The following is an 18,276-nucleotide window of genomic DNA, read 5'->3' as shown; positions in this document are numbered from 1 at the left end:
AGAAGGGGGTGAGGATACTATTCAAAATATTACTCTTAAGGCTAGAGTAAAAGAAGTGTCATAAAGATTGTCCCAAATATTTTTTTAATGAAAAAAAAAAAAACCTAGAAATTTGTACCAACCATTTTTGAAATGAACTTCATTTGAGCAGTATTAGGTTTTTATTTATATTTTGTTCAATTATTATTTTTTGGAGATGATATATTGATTTTTCATGTTCTTTTACCAAATGAAGGTGGGCATTAAAAGCATAGACTGTAAAGCAGATGGATCTGTGTTCAAATCTTACTTTTTACAATACAGTCTGTAAGCCCTAGCCGAAGGACTTTGCCTCTCTGTATCTGTTTTTGCCTTTGTAAAATGCAAACAGTAAATCTGCTGACCCTTGTTGTGAAGATTAAGGGTAATAAATACAAAAGCTCAGAGCAGAATCTAACACATAAATATGTGGTCAATAAGTGGCAGCTAAATTTAAGTTTGTGTTTGACAATTCTGAAACATTTGTGAAATTTGTAAGGATCATTTTCTCGTCAAGCATGTGATAACTGAGTACCAATGCAGACATCTTTCTCCCTGTTTCTTGTTTCAAATTTGGCTCTGTCTGTTCCATTTGCCTCCTAAACCATTAACACTCGATTACGGGGAGTCTCACCGAAGAATAAGCAGAGGAGTCAGAACAGCAGCAGCATCTCTGGCCTCTCATTGTGCTCCTAGCAGGAGCCTTTCAAACCAACTGATGCTAAATTTCTCTAGGCTTGAAGTCAAAATCAAGATGTCCATGTTTTTGACCAGTTAAAGAAACAAAACAAAACAAAACAAAAGACAGAACCAATAAAGGACTGAATGTTAGACATGAGAGACTGCAGCATGGCTTCCCATTGCTCCCTTAAAAGCAAAGGACATGGAGCTACAGATTTAATCTTTTCTAGTATCAGTTTACACATCTGTAAAATGAGAAAGTTGTATGACAAGGTCTTTAAGATCCCTTCCAGCTCTGACACTCTATGAATATATAATTACTACACATCCACCTCATACTCCAATAGGGCAGCTCAGTAGTGCAAAATACCATACTGAGGGTTGATCTACATACTTGGGCCGAGGACAAACCACACTGGTTATGTTTATAATCAGGGAAAATCTAGTTGAAACAAGTGACTAGAGAAGGACATAAATACTAGGAGAAGGAAAGGCAAAGGAAGTGGAAAATGGGAAGGAAGATTATGTCACTGGTATGTTAAGAAGAATCAGGCGTCCATGTGTGAGCATAGAATTTTATGTACAGGAAATAACATAAAAGAAACAGGTAAAGCACATGCTTAGCATGCAAGAGGTCCTGGGTTCAATCTGAGAGAAAAAAAAAGAATAATAGTAATGGAAAAAAAAAAAGAGTACTTCACTAAATAAAAGTAAGGCTTACAAAGAGTAATATAAATAAAATAATATAGCCAGATTTTAAGAAAGTCACTGGTAGAGAAGATATCACACAAAAAGACACTGATATTTTGCTGATAAATTAATCATTTGAGGGTGTGAGGGATACTCTCAAACCAGTGGACAATCAGACAGATAAGAACTATCTTTGATATCCGTATAATTTCCAAGAACTTGGAAGACTAAACAAATGCAATTTGATGTTATGTTCTTATTTAGGGGGAAAAAAAGCAAACAAATCTATAAGCCTAAGGAGAAATTGTTCTTCGTTAAAACAAATCAACTACCCATTCACACCTCCAAACTAAAACAGAGAGCACCAGCATGATCTATATTTTCACAGAGATAAACATTGGGATAATAATGCTTGCAGCTATGGGCAATTTTACGTGTGTGAGCTGGGGAGTAGAGGAAAATAAATTGCAGTGACTGGTCAACTGGAATGGCCAAGGCATTTCCTAGGATAAATGTTCAAAAATTCTTCAACTGTTAGTGATAATAGAACTATACATCATATAAAGAGAGAGCTAATATAACATATATCATTCAAGTTTATCCCACTGATGGAAATAAAGGCACACTCTCAATAGACGAGGACAAAATAAAGTGAAAAGAATTAGTGCTAATAAATGATCAGGTGCTTGAAATATTCACTAATATGGTTTATCATTTGGTAAATACTATATGTAGAAATTGAGCCCATCTGCAGGAAAAAAAAAAAAGTAGATGTCAGTAATTCCTGCGAAGTGATGAGGGCCTAAATTAGAGTCACGGCAGGAGAAACAGAAGATGGAAATTTGAGGGGTGTTTTTCAGGATGACCAGAAAGGATTTTGTTTTGAATTGGATAGTTTAAATGACAAGAGATTTCAAAACCATGTTTCAAGCCTTCATAACACTGACATTAATAGGAAAATTGGGAGGAAGTCTATCATATCTTCTCTGAGAACATAAAAAGTTCTCAAACATGTACAGAACAGAAATAATGCAAAAACTAAAAATTTTAAAGTATACTTGAAAACATATCTCCTTGCCTTTATTCATGTACCATTTGTTTGGGGTTTTTTTTTTTTTTTTTTTTTTTTTGCCTTCTTTCTGACCCATTTCAGTCCTGCCCTACCAAATCTTCTATTTCAAGCTAGATCCTCATTTTCCAGTAATGATACAGCCAAAAATGACTTTCTGTAGCCTCTTAAGCTGATTTGGTTTTCTTTATCTTTTTTCTACACTATCTGGCATCTTGCTTTCAGAATATTACCTCCTCAACTAGAATATGAACTCCTCGAGGGCAGAACCTTTGTCTTTCAACTCTTGCACCCTCATTGCCCAACACAGTGCTTAGCCCAAGATAAACATTCAATATATTAATTCATTTACTTTTTCATCACAGTAAACTGAACAAATTGAAGATTACTGCTTAGATGGGGAAATATTTTGGGACAAAAGTCCCTAGTGATAAGAAGTGTCTTAATAAGAAAAGCTCCTTCTTCTGGCTTAATAGATTAAAAAGAAAAAATCCCAAGTATCATATCAAGGATACCATGCAGGAATCCTTGACATATTTTGGAAGAAATGTAAAACCAATATCCTGAGACCACAATCGTTTATCGTCAAGTAGCAGCTGCTGTTAGAATTGATATTGATCCCTGGTAAATTGCAACCAGAGTAACCTTGTTAGATCATCACAAAATTCTCCCACTACATCATTTAGCTATGAGATGCTTCCTTAACTTGTGTCCTTAGGTTTCTCTCTTCTATAATCAATCACATAAGGAAAAAAGTTGTGTATAGAGGTAACCCAAAATGCTTTTAGGCATTTTTCAACTAACTATTCTCTAGAAGAAAATATAAGATAAATGCATAAAATACAATGATTACTTTGAAACATCATCCTTTGAAAAGGTTTTAAACTTAGAAGGAGCTTGTAGGTGATCTAGTTCAATCCTAGACTCACTAAAGTGAAGAGACTGAGTCTGATTAAGTGATATGACCAAGGCTGAAGTGTCAGAGTTAGTTCTAGAATGTGAGATTCCTGACATCCAACTTAATTTCTTTTATCCAGTTACCGTTAAGAAAATGAAAAGTGTTAGTTCCGTAAGTCGTAAGAAGTTTAATAGCAACTTGAAATGAGGAATCACCCTCCCTAGGCTCCTCTGCTTTTTTAGGATTATGGTGCCCCTGTGGGAACACTGAATGTTGGATTTAATCAGTAGCTTTGCCTCTTATCATTTGTAAGTTATCTAAACTCGCCACAGCTTAATTTCTTTAACTCTTAAAATGGAACAAATATTAGTACCCACCTCACAAGGCTTTGTGAAATAAAAATGAAATAGCTAATTTAAAGCACTTAGCATGGTCAGAGTAAGCACTCAACAAGTTCTGGCTGATATTACTATTACTGTTTTTATTATTTCATAAAATAAGAAGTCAAGGTTTTGATTTCCTAAATTGTAAAGACAAATCCATGTCATTATTGAGAGGGACATCACTGTTTCTGTATTATCATTTTGCTTGAATTTCTGCTACTTTATCACTAGGAAGCATACATAGTACAATAGCATAAATCCTACAAGGGAGAACAAAAGTTTCTTATATTTCTCTTTCTTTTGTTTTAGTGATGGATTAGTAAAAATCTCAAAAGGTCATTACAATATGCGTGGAAACATTATTAAAACATCTTCATCCAAGTCATGAAATCTTAACTGACGGCAAGGTGATAAAGGTGCAAAATAAAGCATGCAGAATTATGTTTTCTGAGTAGTCAAACATTCAGCCTATGCTCAATTATTTAGAAGCTGATCAAACTTGTGAAATACCAAACGCCTTCATCTTTCACCCTTCACTTCTCTTGCCTACATTTTGTCCAGTTTTTCAAATTCATGTGTATATCTATCCTAGGAGGGAAAAAAAAGGGCAAAAAGAGGAGGAAAACTGCAAATCTGTTAATATAGTAGTTTCTTAGAAGATTGGAAAGGAGTGGAGAAAAATTTAAATTGTAATGCTAGGTCCATTGTGGATCACCTGCTCCACCAATGTGAGCAGCTACAATTCCTCTGTCTTCTGCTGGCATGGATACTTGAGACTGAGCTGATGTGTTTCGAAAGAGGTCGAATACTTAATCTTTAAAACTACTCACCACAAATGACTGAATGATCCTGCAGCAATTGAAACCATGTCTTCCTCCATAAAAATGCATTGACACTCTTACATTAAATTCAACTTTCCAATATCATTAAAGCTAAAGTATCTTTAGCCCCATCAATTTATTAGCCATTTTGACTCATTGTCGTTGCACTGAATATACAATTTATTATGCTAAATAGACACAAATCTAGGTCACTCGAAAGGGAGAGACAAAGTGTATCCATATTAACAGAAAAAAGTCTGTGCAGAAATTCCAAAATTGTACCGAACATTTAACTGAAAATAGAAGGCAGTCTGCATTTAAATAAATATATCAAAGAGAAGAAAGATGGCAATGGAATCTAAAACCTATTGATAGACTCAATACACAAACAGGCAATGGCTGGATCATATATGAAAACTGCAGCGTAATCCACATTTAAAGCAAACTGCCCAGGAAACCACATCTACAATAAACAGCCCAGAAAGGCAGTCGGCTGTACGTCAGACTTGCAGCAAGCCTGATTGTTACTTCTAGTAGCAATCCAGGAAACTGTTAATACCTTCTGTTAACTATTGATCCTAAATGACCAGGATTTGATTAATAACTAAGCAGCTTCCTTAATTTTTGTCTCCACTTTTAACTCGGAACCAATCAGTGAAAATAAATATGCTCCCCTAACCAATCCCAGAGGATGTCCTGCTTCTCATCAGCCCGCTTATCGAGTCCCCACGCCAGCAGCCACCAAACAGGCCATACCTGAAGCCTTCTCTTTTCGCCTCTATAAAGCTTTTCCATTCCTCTGCCTTTGTGTCTCTGCCACAGTGGCTGACTCCCTTGCTATAGCGAACTGAATAAATCGCCTTTGCTTTTCTTATTCGATTGGTCTTCATTTATTTCAACATGATTGAGCACCTACTGCACGTCCATCAATAGACAGCATGCTAAGATGTATTAAATAGTCAATCTTCACAATATTCTGTGAAGATTTTTTTTTGTCCCCATTTTACAGATCTAGAGCACTGAAGGTTGCAGAAATTTAGACAGCTTCTCATGTTCTCCTATTCATATCATGCTAAAGTAAGTACTTTTGGTATATTACTTTGATCAAACTTTTTGAGATAATATTAAAAGGATATCTAACAATAATAACACCAACATATATAAAATTGGTGAATGCTTTCTGGCATTACTTGCATTTGTATCTATCATCTTGCTAGATAAATATCAACATTGTTTTTTTTTTAATTTGACTCATTGCTTTAAGGTTATAATTTATCAAAATATAGAGAGAGAATTTAAAATAATTAAAACCACAATAAAAATAACTTCCATAACGTATTTGCTATAAGAACACATCAGCAGAAATACTTGGCTTGTCAAGCAGTGATTGCATCAACAAGTTGTTCATAGACAATGTGTAGGAAACCTCATAAAAGAATGTAATTGTTTCTAATTGACAAGGAAACAAGTAAAAACGAAATTTGAGTGATTCTAAAAGAAAGTAATAAGTATTGATTTGCCTAGCACTTCAGATACTCTGCAATTTTTTTTTTTAAAGTTAATTGCCTAACAATCATATAAGTACCATAATGTTTGTTTTACAAATGAAGAAACAAACTTGTTAAGATATTCAGAACATTAGCTAAAGCTTCTCAGCTAGTAAGCAGGAGAGTCTATATTCAAAAACTGAATTACTTTTTGGTTTCAAAGTCCAACAAATATACTCAAAAATATTTGACTAAACTTTACTTTAAAATGGTCCCTTACTGTATAACTTGGCCACAGAACCTAAAATGGAAATAATTTATTTTCTAACTATAAAACAACATAACTTAGCTTTATAAAAAAGAAGGGAGGAAAACAGCATTTGCACATATTAGAAATTATCATTAAAGTTATATAAAGCAAGACTGAAAAAAATAGAAAAATATAGATGACTAATAAGGCTTTTTAATGCCTGAAAATAAAATGATATTTAAGCACAATCCCTTTAACAAGGACCTGAAAAAGTAAAAAGAAATCTACAGATAATATTGTTTAAATAATAACGTGGAATAAGAAATGATGGCTAAAGGCCAAATAATTCCTCATGTGGCTTCTATTTGTCTCACTAATTCCACTTAGTTAAAACTTTTATTAAGAATTTCTTGCATTAAGCATAAATAAATATGAACAGAAAGTTGAAATTTGAGAATCCTTATAAAAAGAAAAAGATTTAAGCTCTTGGCCTTTACAAAATTTCATGTTAAGAAAGGGAAACTATTTTCTTGAAATGTCCCTGTTTTAATAAAAGTAATGAATTTGTTACATAAAATCATAAACGTCAAAGTTATTATTTGGTCATTTTGCTAAGTGTACAGAGAAAAAAAAAGTATCTCCTTCACAAACCTTAAAGATTTTGCTCCTTCCCATAAACAAATGTTCAATAACCTATCAGTTGATTTAATTTTTAAACATTTTAGTTACATCTCCTCTCCACTGAGCTACAAGATATATTTTTCATTTAAAGGGAAAATTAACTGAGGTCTCCATCTTTGCCTCTTTCTACATCAGACCTTCTAAATGGGGGTGGATAAACAAAAGGTATGGGGAAGGTTGGGGGATGCATTTTACAAGAAAAGCACTTAAAGAATTTCCCAAACAACATGTATCTCAGAGGTTGAGGTTGATGCTGAGAAAAACAACCATATTGAAAATATCATGTTCCAATAACTTTGAAGCAACAGTATGTGGCGTAGAGACAGACTGTTCACTTAGAATCCTGCCCTTCGACTGGCTGTGTGACACCAGTCAAATCACTTAACTTTGCGATAAGTTTCTCTATTAGCAAGATGGAGATAACAATAATAGAACCTCATGGGATTATTGTAACTATTAAGAGACAATATATATGTGTTGACACACAATAAACACTAGGTTTATTACTGCTGTCAATTTGAAATAAAGCAAGTGACTTCATTTTAAAGAATGAGCAGCAAGTTGAAAGTTCCCTTATGCCTATGGTCAAGGCAAATGGGATGCTGTTGTTCACCACCTATGATGCTTCTTAAACAAAGGAAGAGACCAAGAGAAGAGAACTGCTTTCTAGGAAAAAGTTAAACATCATGTTTATACCTTTTCAATGGAAGAAACTGACCACAGGCATTATTTTACAGCTTCTCCATGCTCCATGAAGGCTAATGGACACTTGAATGTCAACACTGTCATGCTGTACCCTCTCTATATACCTGTGTGCCTCTTTTGTTAACCTTAGTACTTCTTGAAAGTAGTAGTTTTGTCAAAATTCTTTGCATCTCAAGTGTCTAATAATGCCTCACATGTAGAGGCCCTCGGTACATATTAAATGCATGATGAATGAATTTTCAAAAATAAACAAATGAATACATGGATTGACAGTTTTTAGAGAAAGAATGGTATTCATACAGAGTGGGCTTAATATTTTAAGTGAAATATAAATTCTTCTCCGAAGCTTCTTTCAAAACTTAAATCTACACCTTAGAAATAATTCAGAAGTCCCTCAGTGTGGTGGACTTAGTTCAAAGGATTACAGTTTTTTGTTTCTACTTCAACTTGACAGAAAATATTTAATGTCTGTTAAATGAATAAAAAAGAGGTGTACTTGCATTGCCTCTTGACCAATAAGTCACATTATCTTACTAAGACAAAAAGTAGAGAAACCTATCTTGGGAAGAATTTTTATTTATAAACACACACAGATTTATTTCTTTAAATTGGTTGTAGATTTTCCAAAATTAAGATTTGCTTTAACTAAGACTAAGAAAAGTTTCCCCTTCTGAAACCTGAGGGTATCTCAGAGCGCATTTCCCATGCTTGCTTTCCAAAATGAACTCTACATGGCAAGCTTAGCATAGTTTTTGTTGGTGTAACAATTTAGGAATCACACTGAGTTGAGCTATAAAATTATTTTGTAGTATTAATGTTTATAATGTATTTCCATGATTTTCTTTCTCAGAAATAATATGAGAAATGGTATATAATTTCTTCTTACCCTATTTGAGTCAATTCTTGCTCTGGAAGTATAGATGGGAGGTGGGATGTTAAAAGCCTGAGGGACCAGGTATTCCTCAGCATCCATCATGTCTTCTAAATCCTCTTCATCCAAGAGATTCTGAAAGAACTTGCTGTCATTTGGACTGGGAAGCTTCATGCGATCATCACCCTGAAAAATTGCCCGTCAGACACATCAAAAAATGATCCTTCCCCTCATCTTAAACATGTGGCCTTTGGAGCAAATTTATGTAATAGCAAAACAAATGGTTGAAAATTCATGCGTTCATTCAAAATAATAACAATAATTCTTTAGCACAGCTACCAGCCATAAAGAAGCCTGTCACATACTTAGAGATGACAGGGGAAGATAAATACATTTAGCACAGGAAGAATGTGATAAATGCCAGTAGAGATGATAAAGCAGAATGCTGTGGCTGTTTTGAGGGAGGCATAATCCATTTCAGATCTGAGAATAATGGTAGGCTTGATTACCAAGATGGCGTTTGAGCTGTGACTTTAAGAATAAATAATAAAGGGCAATGAACTTATCAATCTTTATTTGACTTGGTTGGGTTGGCAGTGTAGTTATCAGTCCACATAGGCTCCATGAGTTGCTCTGTAGCATAACATTGTTAAAGTGATAGCATTTGAAATCACAGCACAAGTGAAATAACATAAATGGGGTGGGACAGACATCAAAACTACTGTTACACCCTTGCCTCATCTACTTCTTAAATAGAACTAAAATTTTTTTTCAAAGTTACATGATATTTTTGTAAACAATTTGTTTCTGTAAGTTGAGGAAAAGATAACAAGAAACCATTATCTACTAAAACCTGACTTTTCTCTTCATGTCAAACTATTGATGTAAATACTACCTTGTTTTACTGAGGAAACTTAACTCAGTATTACCCAAGGTCCACTTGTTTATGCTTTAGGTAAAGATAATTATAAAGAAGTATGTTATAATTTTTAAATTATCAAATCCATTTTTTCTAGTGTTAAATATACAATGTTCTTTTGACCTGTTATTTTATTCATGTACATTAATTCATTTGAATCTGAGTCATTGCTTGGATAGTGCATACCTCCCAAGAGAAAACAAAACATATTTAGAAATATTTTTTGAGGAAATCAAATGTCAATATATTGAACCTTTTAATTCACTGTCTTCAATCATGGTCATGGTTATAACAAAAATCCATCTTCCTTTTATTTTAAGAAGAGAAGATTACAACAATGAACATGACTTACACATAATGTTAATAAAAAGCAGAATACTAAAGGGCTTGTCTGAGGATAAAAGCCTTCTTATATATATGAATAATCATAAATATCTGGCTGTTCAAGAGTAGAGGCACTTGACTACTAAGAGAAGATGCTTAGAAGTGGTCCTGACATCAAGTAAAAGTCATTTAATATGATATTGTTTAGTTAATAGACTTATGAGTCACGATTTCCAGTTCCAAAGTTCAGATATTATTCCTATTTTGCAGCGAGTCTGCCATTGGGATAGTCTTAAAAAATCTAAGTCAAATGTACTAACCTGGATAACTAGGTATCTTTGAGGGTCTCGAGCCATCCTTGAAAATTCAGCAGCCAGTTCCTTAAATTTAGGTCTACTGTCAGCATCAATCATCCAACCTAGAAATTACATGCAACAAAAGAGTCACTCTATCCATAATTAGGAAGAAGTGGGATGTAAATTTCATGAAACTATAGGCTAAGTTTGAAAAATATTGTTTTAATAAAGTGATGTGAAAAACAAAGAAAGCTAGTAAAAGAAACAATTCAATAGGTGAGATTCTATCTCAGTTTGTTGATATTTATAACTAAATGTAATATATTGTAAACTCACACAAGCTTTTTATTTTGTTGATCTAATTTAAGATTAATTTTTCTTTATAGAAAGTATAACTTAGGCTACCATAGGAACTTACAGAACCTCAGATCTTTTTATGTTTGGTGTGAAAAGAATCTTTTAAAAAACTTTTCTTTGATTGGTATAGAAGAGGTGATTGGAACATAATTTATCATTTTATATCATGCGTGACATGGAATAAAAAAGCTTTGGTTACAATGCGGTACGCCAGCACAAAGGGGAAAAAAGGGAATAGAAAGCAACTTTCTTATGTGACGTTTGTCCTGGTGGGAAAAAGCTAATGCAAAGTGATTGGTAATGTTTGTTCAGCAATAGCGATTAGCTTATCTTAGTGCCAGCATTTCTAGCATAAAATTACTATCAGCAATTTTCAAGGTAGGTATTATGATTTAGCTGGGAGTCTAGATAAAGTGGGTCTTATCTCCCCAGGCTCTGTTTAACTGATGAAATGACAAGAATAAAAGCCCCGAGCTTTCCTTGATTTTATTGCTAAATGACCATTTTCTTAGGTTTTAAAACTCCTAAAATCAAGGTAAAACTCCCTATTAAGCAAAATGTTTCCCCAATTTTTCAATATTTCATCAGCGTGTCTAAATGAAGTATCTAAATCATCGCATATAATGATCAAATTATGTAGTGCATGCATGTTTTTACCTTTCTTCCACAGATGACTACTGAACAATGTTTGACTCAGTAAAACTATATAAAGCCTGTTTCTCCTTTTTCTGGGAATTCAATTTTTATTCTTGTTCTGGGAAGTCTCTGGGTATCATTTTCCGTATCATTAATATTATTCGATTTTTTTCTCTCCTAACAAAACTCAAATGCTCTATTATTTTATATGCATCCAGTAAAAAAAGAATGCTATTGATACCAGGATGCTGAGAAAATAGGTGTTTCTGGAACTCTACTGGAATCAAAAAAGGTTAAATTCACAATGAGGTATCAGTTTCTTTCTAACTAAATATTGAGTAAATAGAACTATGCTTAGAGAAAAGGGCATGCTGACCTGAACTGAAAAGCACATTTTTTATTTCTCCCCTCACTGTCAGAATGTATCACACATGTCATGAATATAAATCTGAGTAGACCTGGGTCCAAAGTCTCTTACTAATAAGATGCTTATTCACCTTCACCGGTTTGTTTCCTTGCTCACCCTGTGTAAATCAAAAGGGGAAAACCCCAGATTACACAAGAAAGATTGCTGAATGCTAATCTCACTTAAATTAAGTCAGAAACTCCAGAGACTTCCTTAATTCTATTTAAATTAAGAGCCTAGGCTTCCAAAACACATTTATAATACATAGGTGTCTGGGGCATAGAATGGGGGAAAAAAGTAAGAGAGTTAGGTTTAAACAAATGACCAAGTTGAAAAAAAGCAAATATTCATCATTTTTTCAGTTCAGTGTAGATTCATGCCTTTCCACTTCCCCCTCTGCCTTGCTAATTTCCTGTTGACTGAAATTGGCAAACCTATTTCCATTTAATTCACTTTTTAAACTGTCAATTTCCAACTCTTTTTATATTTAGATCATTTATTTCATCTGCTTTTTTCCTTTAAAGGTTATTAACATTATGATTAATTATATCTCTTAATGAGAAACAATTTGATTGTCATAGAAATGATAAGCATCAAAGTGAAATAAATAATTGTTAAGAGTCATGTAACTCATAGCTTGAAAGCATGATGTTGCTCCATATTAACAATAATCACAACACAAGTGTTTACATTCTCTTTTCATAATTATCTTGGAACTTTTGATATTTTTCAGTATACCAAAAAGTTGTGCAGGTTGATTAATCTGTACTATTCCTTTACTAAGAATGATGACGGTGATGATAAAATTATTTTGCAGTCTTACATTTGACCATGACCATGTAAACGTCAATAGTGCAGATGGGAGGCTGGGGCAGACGTTCTCCTTTTTCTAATAAATCGGGAATTTCTCTGGTTGGAATTCCATCGTAGGGTTTTCCTCCGAAGGTCATCAATTCCCATATAGTGACTCCTAAATTGGAGATCAAATTATTACACAAGCACACTAAACATACTTTGAACAAACCAGCGATATGCCAGGGGTGAAAGAATGCTTCCTAGAGGGTAATTTAAAATATTCTAAGGAAAGGTTCTTCAGATTCCTACATCCATTATAAGAAGCCCAACAACAAAATCTTTGTGAGAAATTCAATTTTCTTATTATTGTCTTGAAATTTTTAATGGGTAGTGTAGACAATTCAGAGTGAGTATCTGGTTACAGAATCTGGTCCCCATTTCTACTTGTAAGTAACACTACTGTCTGCTGACCCAATTTATACTGCACCACATTAGAGCCTGTAGAACAATTTATTTACTATATGCATGTGAATTCAGCACCAAGTAAGTATGATTAGGTAAAATCTGATATTGACTAATTTTGAGGTTAACATATTTGCCATTAAGAGCCCTAAAGACCAAACTGAGGTTCCAGAATGATTAAGTACATTGTAGTAAATAACTGTGGCTCTCTTTTTAACTAACACCAAGAACAAGTGGAATAAAACAGATTCCTTTCTCTACACATACGAAAGACTGAGTGAAGAATGATCTGTACGTAAGATAAAATACATGTGAAGTGGGCATCCCAAAATGGAAGGGAATCAACAACGGTTTATTCCTTAAGTAATGGAATCAGTTTTTCAATCACTAGAACATTGGTTTCCTCTATAAAAGCAAATACCCTAAATACTAGCAAACAAATAGCCAGCTTTGATAATAATAATGATTATAATTTTAGCAGTAATATACATACTACAGATCTTTTCTTTATAATCTAATAATTACGTAATTTAAAAGTTACAGTTTTCTTAAGGATAAAGGTTGCTTGTTCAGAAATACCTATCTGGGCACAATAGTAATAACAAGTGAATTTTGATTGATGCATATAAGTATCTTCTAATATAAAATCCATTAATTACGGATATGTTCTCTTTTCCACTGCCATCTGTAATGAGTTATTTATTCAAATTGAAGTCTTTTCTAGCTCATAATAGTTTTCCTTGACTGATAATAAAATGGAAAGCTTAAAATATAAAAATATATGTCAATTTCAAATTATCATTCGTAATAGTATCGCTAACAAATCACCTGATTTTTGGGGTTAACATTTATAATCCTATGATTCTTAGGTATAATATAAACATGTAATTAGTGACACAATTTTACTGTTTGATCATTATTAAATCCTACTTGATTTTGCACACTAAAGAATGGCTCCATATAACCCATGATTAAAACTTGGTGTCCATGAGGCAGGCTGGAACAAGTTAAGAAATGGATTACTGTCCATTTCTATTCAGTCAATCAAATTTATAGAATATGTATTTAAGGAGAACATTATTAACTTACATTTGCAGTTATAAAACATATCACACCTCTATCAGAACTTCTAATATAAGTATGATGCACAGCAATTACAAGTCAAAATAATAGAAAATACAATGAGCAGAAACATATAAATATAAAAACTAAAGCAGAAAAATCACAATGCTCAGTTGTGTCAATAATATTCCAATTATACCTTTGCAGAAGCTATGACAAGATAGGGTTAAACAGAGATAGCTTCATGTAGAAGAACAATTTCAAGAAAACTAAATCAGAAACATCCTCAAAACTTACAATACAATTCAATCATTTGAAGATAAAAACCATAGTAAATGCATATTTATTTTTATAAAAATAAAGATGCACCCAGTGGCAATTTTCCACAAAGGTTCACAGTAAACACAATTATGTATCTTTCTCTGCCTTCATGCCTTTTGCAACCAGCTATGATATATCATAAAAATCTTAAAATGCCTTGTGGATATGAGTTGATGTCCTATGCTATGCTTTAAAACAGAGTTCATTCTATCTATCTATCTATCTATCTATCTATCTATCTATCTATCTATCTATCTATCTATTTTTCACTAAACAGCTTCTGAGATCTTGCAACTCAACACAAAGAAAAACATTATAGTCTAAAAAACAGGATTTTCTCCAAAAGATAAATTTTACTATTAAAAATGTGATCGCCCTGTCAACATGTACTTTAATGTGTATATGTATTTACTTATTTTAGAGGTCATTTAAAATTTGCCTGAGGCAGCCTGCCACGATTAGTTCAAGGAAATATAAATAGGGGGGAAAAAGGAAAAGAAAAGAAAAAGAAAAAATATAATAATATATAAATCTATCATATAAAATATATGTCTATCTAGGTCATATAATATAAATGCTAATCTATACCATATAATATATAAATGTTTATCTACATACTAATGTACATCATATAATATACACATCTGTCTCATATTTATAATGTGTATAACATATGATATAAATAATAATGTAGGATATATTTCTTTTTTATTTGGTCCTTACAGTTTAACTAAGTTTTGTCAAGTATTCCCCTTTCCTTGCCTAAATCTCAAGCATACAACTCTCTACTCCTAAGCTGAGCAGAATACATGAGTCCTTCATGAAAATTTAACACCTACTACAATATGCACATATGGAAGGAAAAACTATCCTATAGAAATGTCTTTTTTTTTTTTAATAATTTATGCTTTTCTAGACAAGCCCTAACAGTTCTTTAGAGACTGAATGACTTAATTTTTTCTAAAAACAGAAAAGATAAAACTAAGCTTAAATTTGAGTAAATTGTATCATGCTTTTCAGTCTCAGCACCACTTTTTATTTAAACAAGCACTGTGCTTTTTATCTGTAAGAGGTACTAGTTTTATTTGGTATACATAAACTTAGAAAAGGCATTGACTTATTCTTACTAATACTTAGATGGACTTTAGTTGTAAATAGCCAGACAGATACTAAGAAGGTCATCTCAAAAATATAGTTAAATGCAATTAAATAAATGTTCTAAATTTTAAATCACTATTTTTGAGTTCATATTATTCATTCTCTTTACCCCAAAAGTAGCTTGTAAATTAAAATTAAAGCTTTAATTAGCTCTTATCTTTTCCCTCACATTTATTGCTGTCACCCTACTGCTTTCGGTAATTGTTCTTTGTTTTAACAACGGTATTTTCTTACCATAGAACGTAGATTCTCGTAAGAAAAGCAAAGTTATTTTTAGAACATTCATTACATATAGTTATATTTTCAAAGATTTGTTGAAAATTAAGGCCATAAGAGTCTATGAAATTGTCCCTAAACTAAAATTGCTGAGTTACTTTCTATCAAAATGATCAGACAAGTTGCTACCAAACCAAAAGTTACGGTAGACAACTCAAGCAAGATATTAATATATTACATTTTAGAGAATCAAGAAACCTAATATGATTATTTTTTCTTTAAAAGCCTTATATCACAATGGAGAATTATTTACCATAGCTCCAAACGTCGCTCTGATGGGTGAACTTCCTATAATGTATACACTCCAGAGCCATCCATTTAATTGGCATCTATAGAGAAATAAGAAGTGAAAGTCTTATAGTTATATAAAAAGTCATTTCTATATTATTTCCTAAATATGAGTCTCTGGATTCACCTCAATTGTATTTTTGATTGTGTGTGGAGAAAAGAGAAATAGGAATGTGTTATTTTCAATACAGGGAACAAATGAATTGAAATTTAATCTTAAAATGAATTAACCTAAAGGTATATTTATTTTTAAAAGCTTCATAAACAGTGAAAAGTAAAATAATAAAATAGAAGTCATCTTTCTATAGTTCTTAATTAATGTTCGGTAATTGTCACTGTTAATATTATGACTCACAATAGTAATTCTAAACGTCTAACACATGTACTTTTAAAAATGTGGTCATATTATATTTTTTCCCTCAAAATGAGATTCCTTCCATTTTCAGTAATCCTTTTCCATCCTCAGACAAATTTCAGGCTACCAGTTAAATGGACTCTTTCTACACTTGCCCCCTCCCATCTCCTCTTTGGTCCCTAAAACACCTAAAATAATGAATTCCAAAGTTAGCCTTGCTTTGTTCCCAGCCACAAATGATCTCCCTTGTCTTGGTTAGCCAGTATTGAAGATAGGTAACATTTTCAAAATAGGAATTACATAAAAGGATTGAGAGAGTTAGTACAAATCCATCATCACTGCAAGGAAAGCAACTCAACTCACATACCCCGCTGCTGATGGGTCAGCAGAATGAGCTTCAACCACGAAGGGCAGCATTATATAGCTGGGAATATAATTAGATTCTATGGAATAAAGATAAACACTTCTACTTTGCAGTTGAAAGCTTAAAACTAAATAGGCCTTTGAAATCAAGAGGTTGGCTGCTCACCAAGGTGACACCAAGGTAACTCTGTGACAGAATCATGGTATTCAGTGAAAGGGAACAGAAGACACATTGAAAATAATTTCCCTATGGGCAAGGAGTTAGCCGACTTTATGGACTACGGACACTGTGTTAAAGCAGTAAGTTTAAATCACAGGTGGCTTGATAAAGACTTAATGGTTACTAGGCATTTAAAGCTCTAATGAATCTTGCTTTAGACAAATCTTACAGCTGTATGTTCTCAAGACAAGTGAAGTCATGTGATTTATAGACTTCTACTTCTGTGCAATCTTGTAGTGAATTTCAAAGCTGAGGTCTCAAACTGCTGCAATTTGTAGTAAACAGGCAAAATAGGCTAATAAATTCCAGGAAAAGCTGGATAATGCTATAAGATTGAAGTCTTTTTAAAAAATAAATTTTGTGTTCTTTTGCTTTGTGATAAGATTTGAATATATAGTTATAGGAGAGTTTAGTGTAAAAATGAATGTTAAGCATGGAAGCATATCATTGCAAAATATTTATAATACATGTTTGGATGGCCCATGATGAATAAGGCACATAATAAACATATTTGTATGACATATGAATTACCTTTTTATTGTTAGCGTGAGCTTATAGGTCATCCTACATTTAGGCTGCATTTGCTTATTTCATTTGTCCTCTCCTGATCTAAGTTTTTTCCAGGCCAACCTAGAGGGACCTCTTTATGAAGAGGAGACATCCTAGACGGCTAGCCAAGACTGGCAAGCTACACAGCAGGTTAATGAAGAAAGACGAGAGCTGGAACTAAGGCATGGATTGAGACCACATGGTGAGTGAGAGAGGCAGAAACACAGCTGTCGGTCAGGGCCTGAGGCTGGAGAATCAGAAAAGATAGAAGAGGCAGTGGCACTGTTTACAACCCTGGGATACAGCAGTTCCCATTGAAGTGGGGGGAGTCAGATAATAAAGTAAATTGGTAACTCACACCCTATGATGAAAACTAAAAAAAAGAAAAGAAAAGAAAAGAAAAGAAAAGAAAAGAAAAGAAAAGAAAAAAAAGAAAAGAAAAGAAAAAAAAGAAAAGAAAAGAAAAGAAAAGAAAAGAAAAGAAAAGAAAAGAAAAGAAAAGAAAAGAAAAGAAATAGAGCCAGATAAGAGGAACCTGTTGCTTCTGGTATAGGAGGACTAGAAGTTAAGTAAGATGATCAACTTTCCAATAGTTACAGTTCTTGGTCATAGTGAAACTTCTCTCTAATCCATGACAGAGAAGTCGTATCTCTCTGATCTCTCTGTAATAGTCAGTCTTATGTGATTAAGATCACTGAAATAATTTCTATGGCCCTGGATTAAAGTGTAATCTCTAGAATTTCTAGGAAGCCATTCACTCTCCAACACTGGAACTGACATAAAGATCACTTGAGTCCAGACATGCAGTATCTTATTTTGGCTACTTTTCAGAAATGGAAATTGGTAATATATCCTATATATATTATACATTATATATGTGTGTATGTGTGTACATATACATATATGTGTGCATGTGTATTTTTTTTTCACCCTGT

At 33.0% G+C, this 18,276-nt stretch overlaps 1 protein-coding gene across 6 annotated transcripts in view; it reads right to left on the bottom strand.

Annotated features, from left to right (window-relative positions):
• ERBB4 (erb-b2 receptor tyrosine kinase 4) overlaps window positions 1-18,276 on the bottom strand; it is a 982,069-nt gene that overhangs the window by 27,536 nt on the left and 936,257 nt on the right. For all 6 annotated transcript variants that reach the window (XM_032479938.1, XM_032479940.1, XM_032479941.1 and 3 more), the window contains 4 exons: window positions 15,820-15,895; window positions 12,316-12,462; window positions 10,118-10,215; window positions 8,570-8,740 (listed from right to left, as the gene is read on the bottom strand). In XM_032479938.1, coding sequence (XP_032335829.1) covers window positions 8,570-8,740; window positions 10,118-10,215; window positions 12,316-12,462; window positions 15,820-15,895 — 492 coding nt within the window. The remainder of the gene's footprint in view (window positions 1-8,569; window positions 8,741-10,117; window positions 10,216-12,315; window positions 12,463-15,819; window positions 15,896-18,276) is intronic.

This window comes from Camelus ferus, chromosome 5, assembly GCF_009834535.1.
Source record: "Camelus ferus isolate YT-003-E chromosome 5, BCGSAC_Cfer_1.0, whole genome shotgun sequence".
Taxonomy (NCBI): Eukaryota; Metazoa; Chordata; class Mammalia; order Artiodactyla; family Camelidae; genus Camelus; species Camelus ferus.
This window is presented reverse-complemented; position numbering and strand designations above follow the sequence as displayed.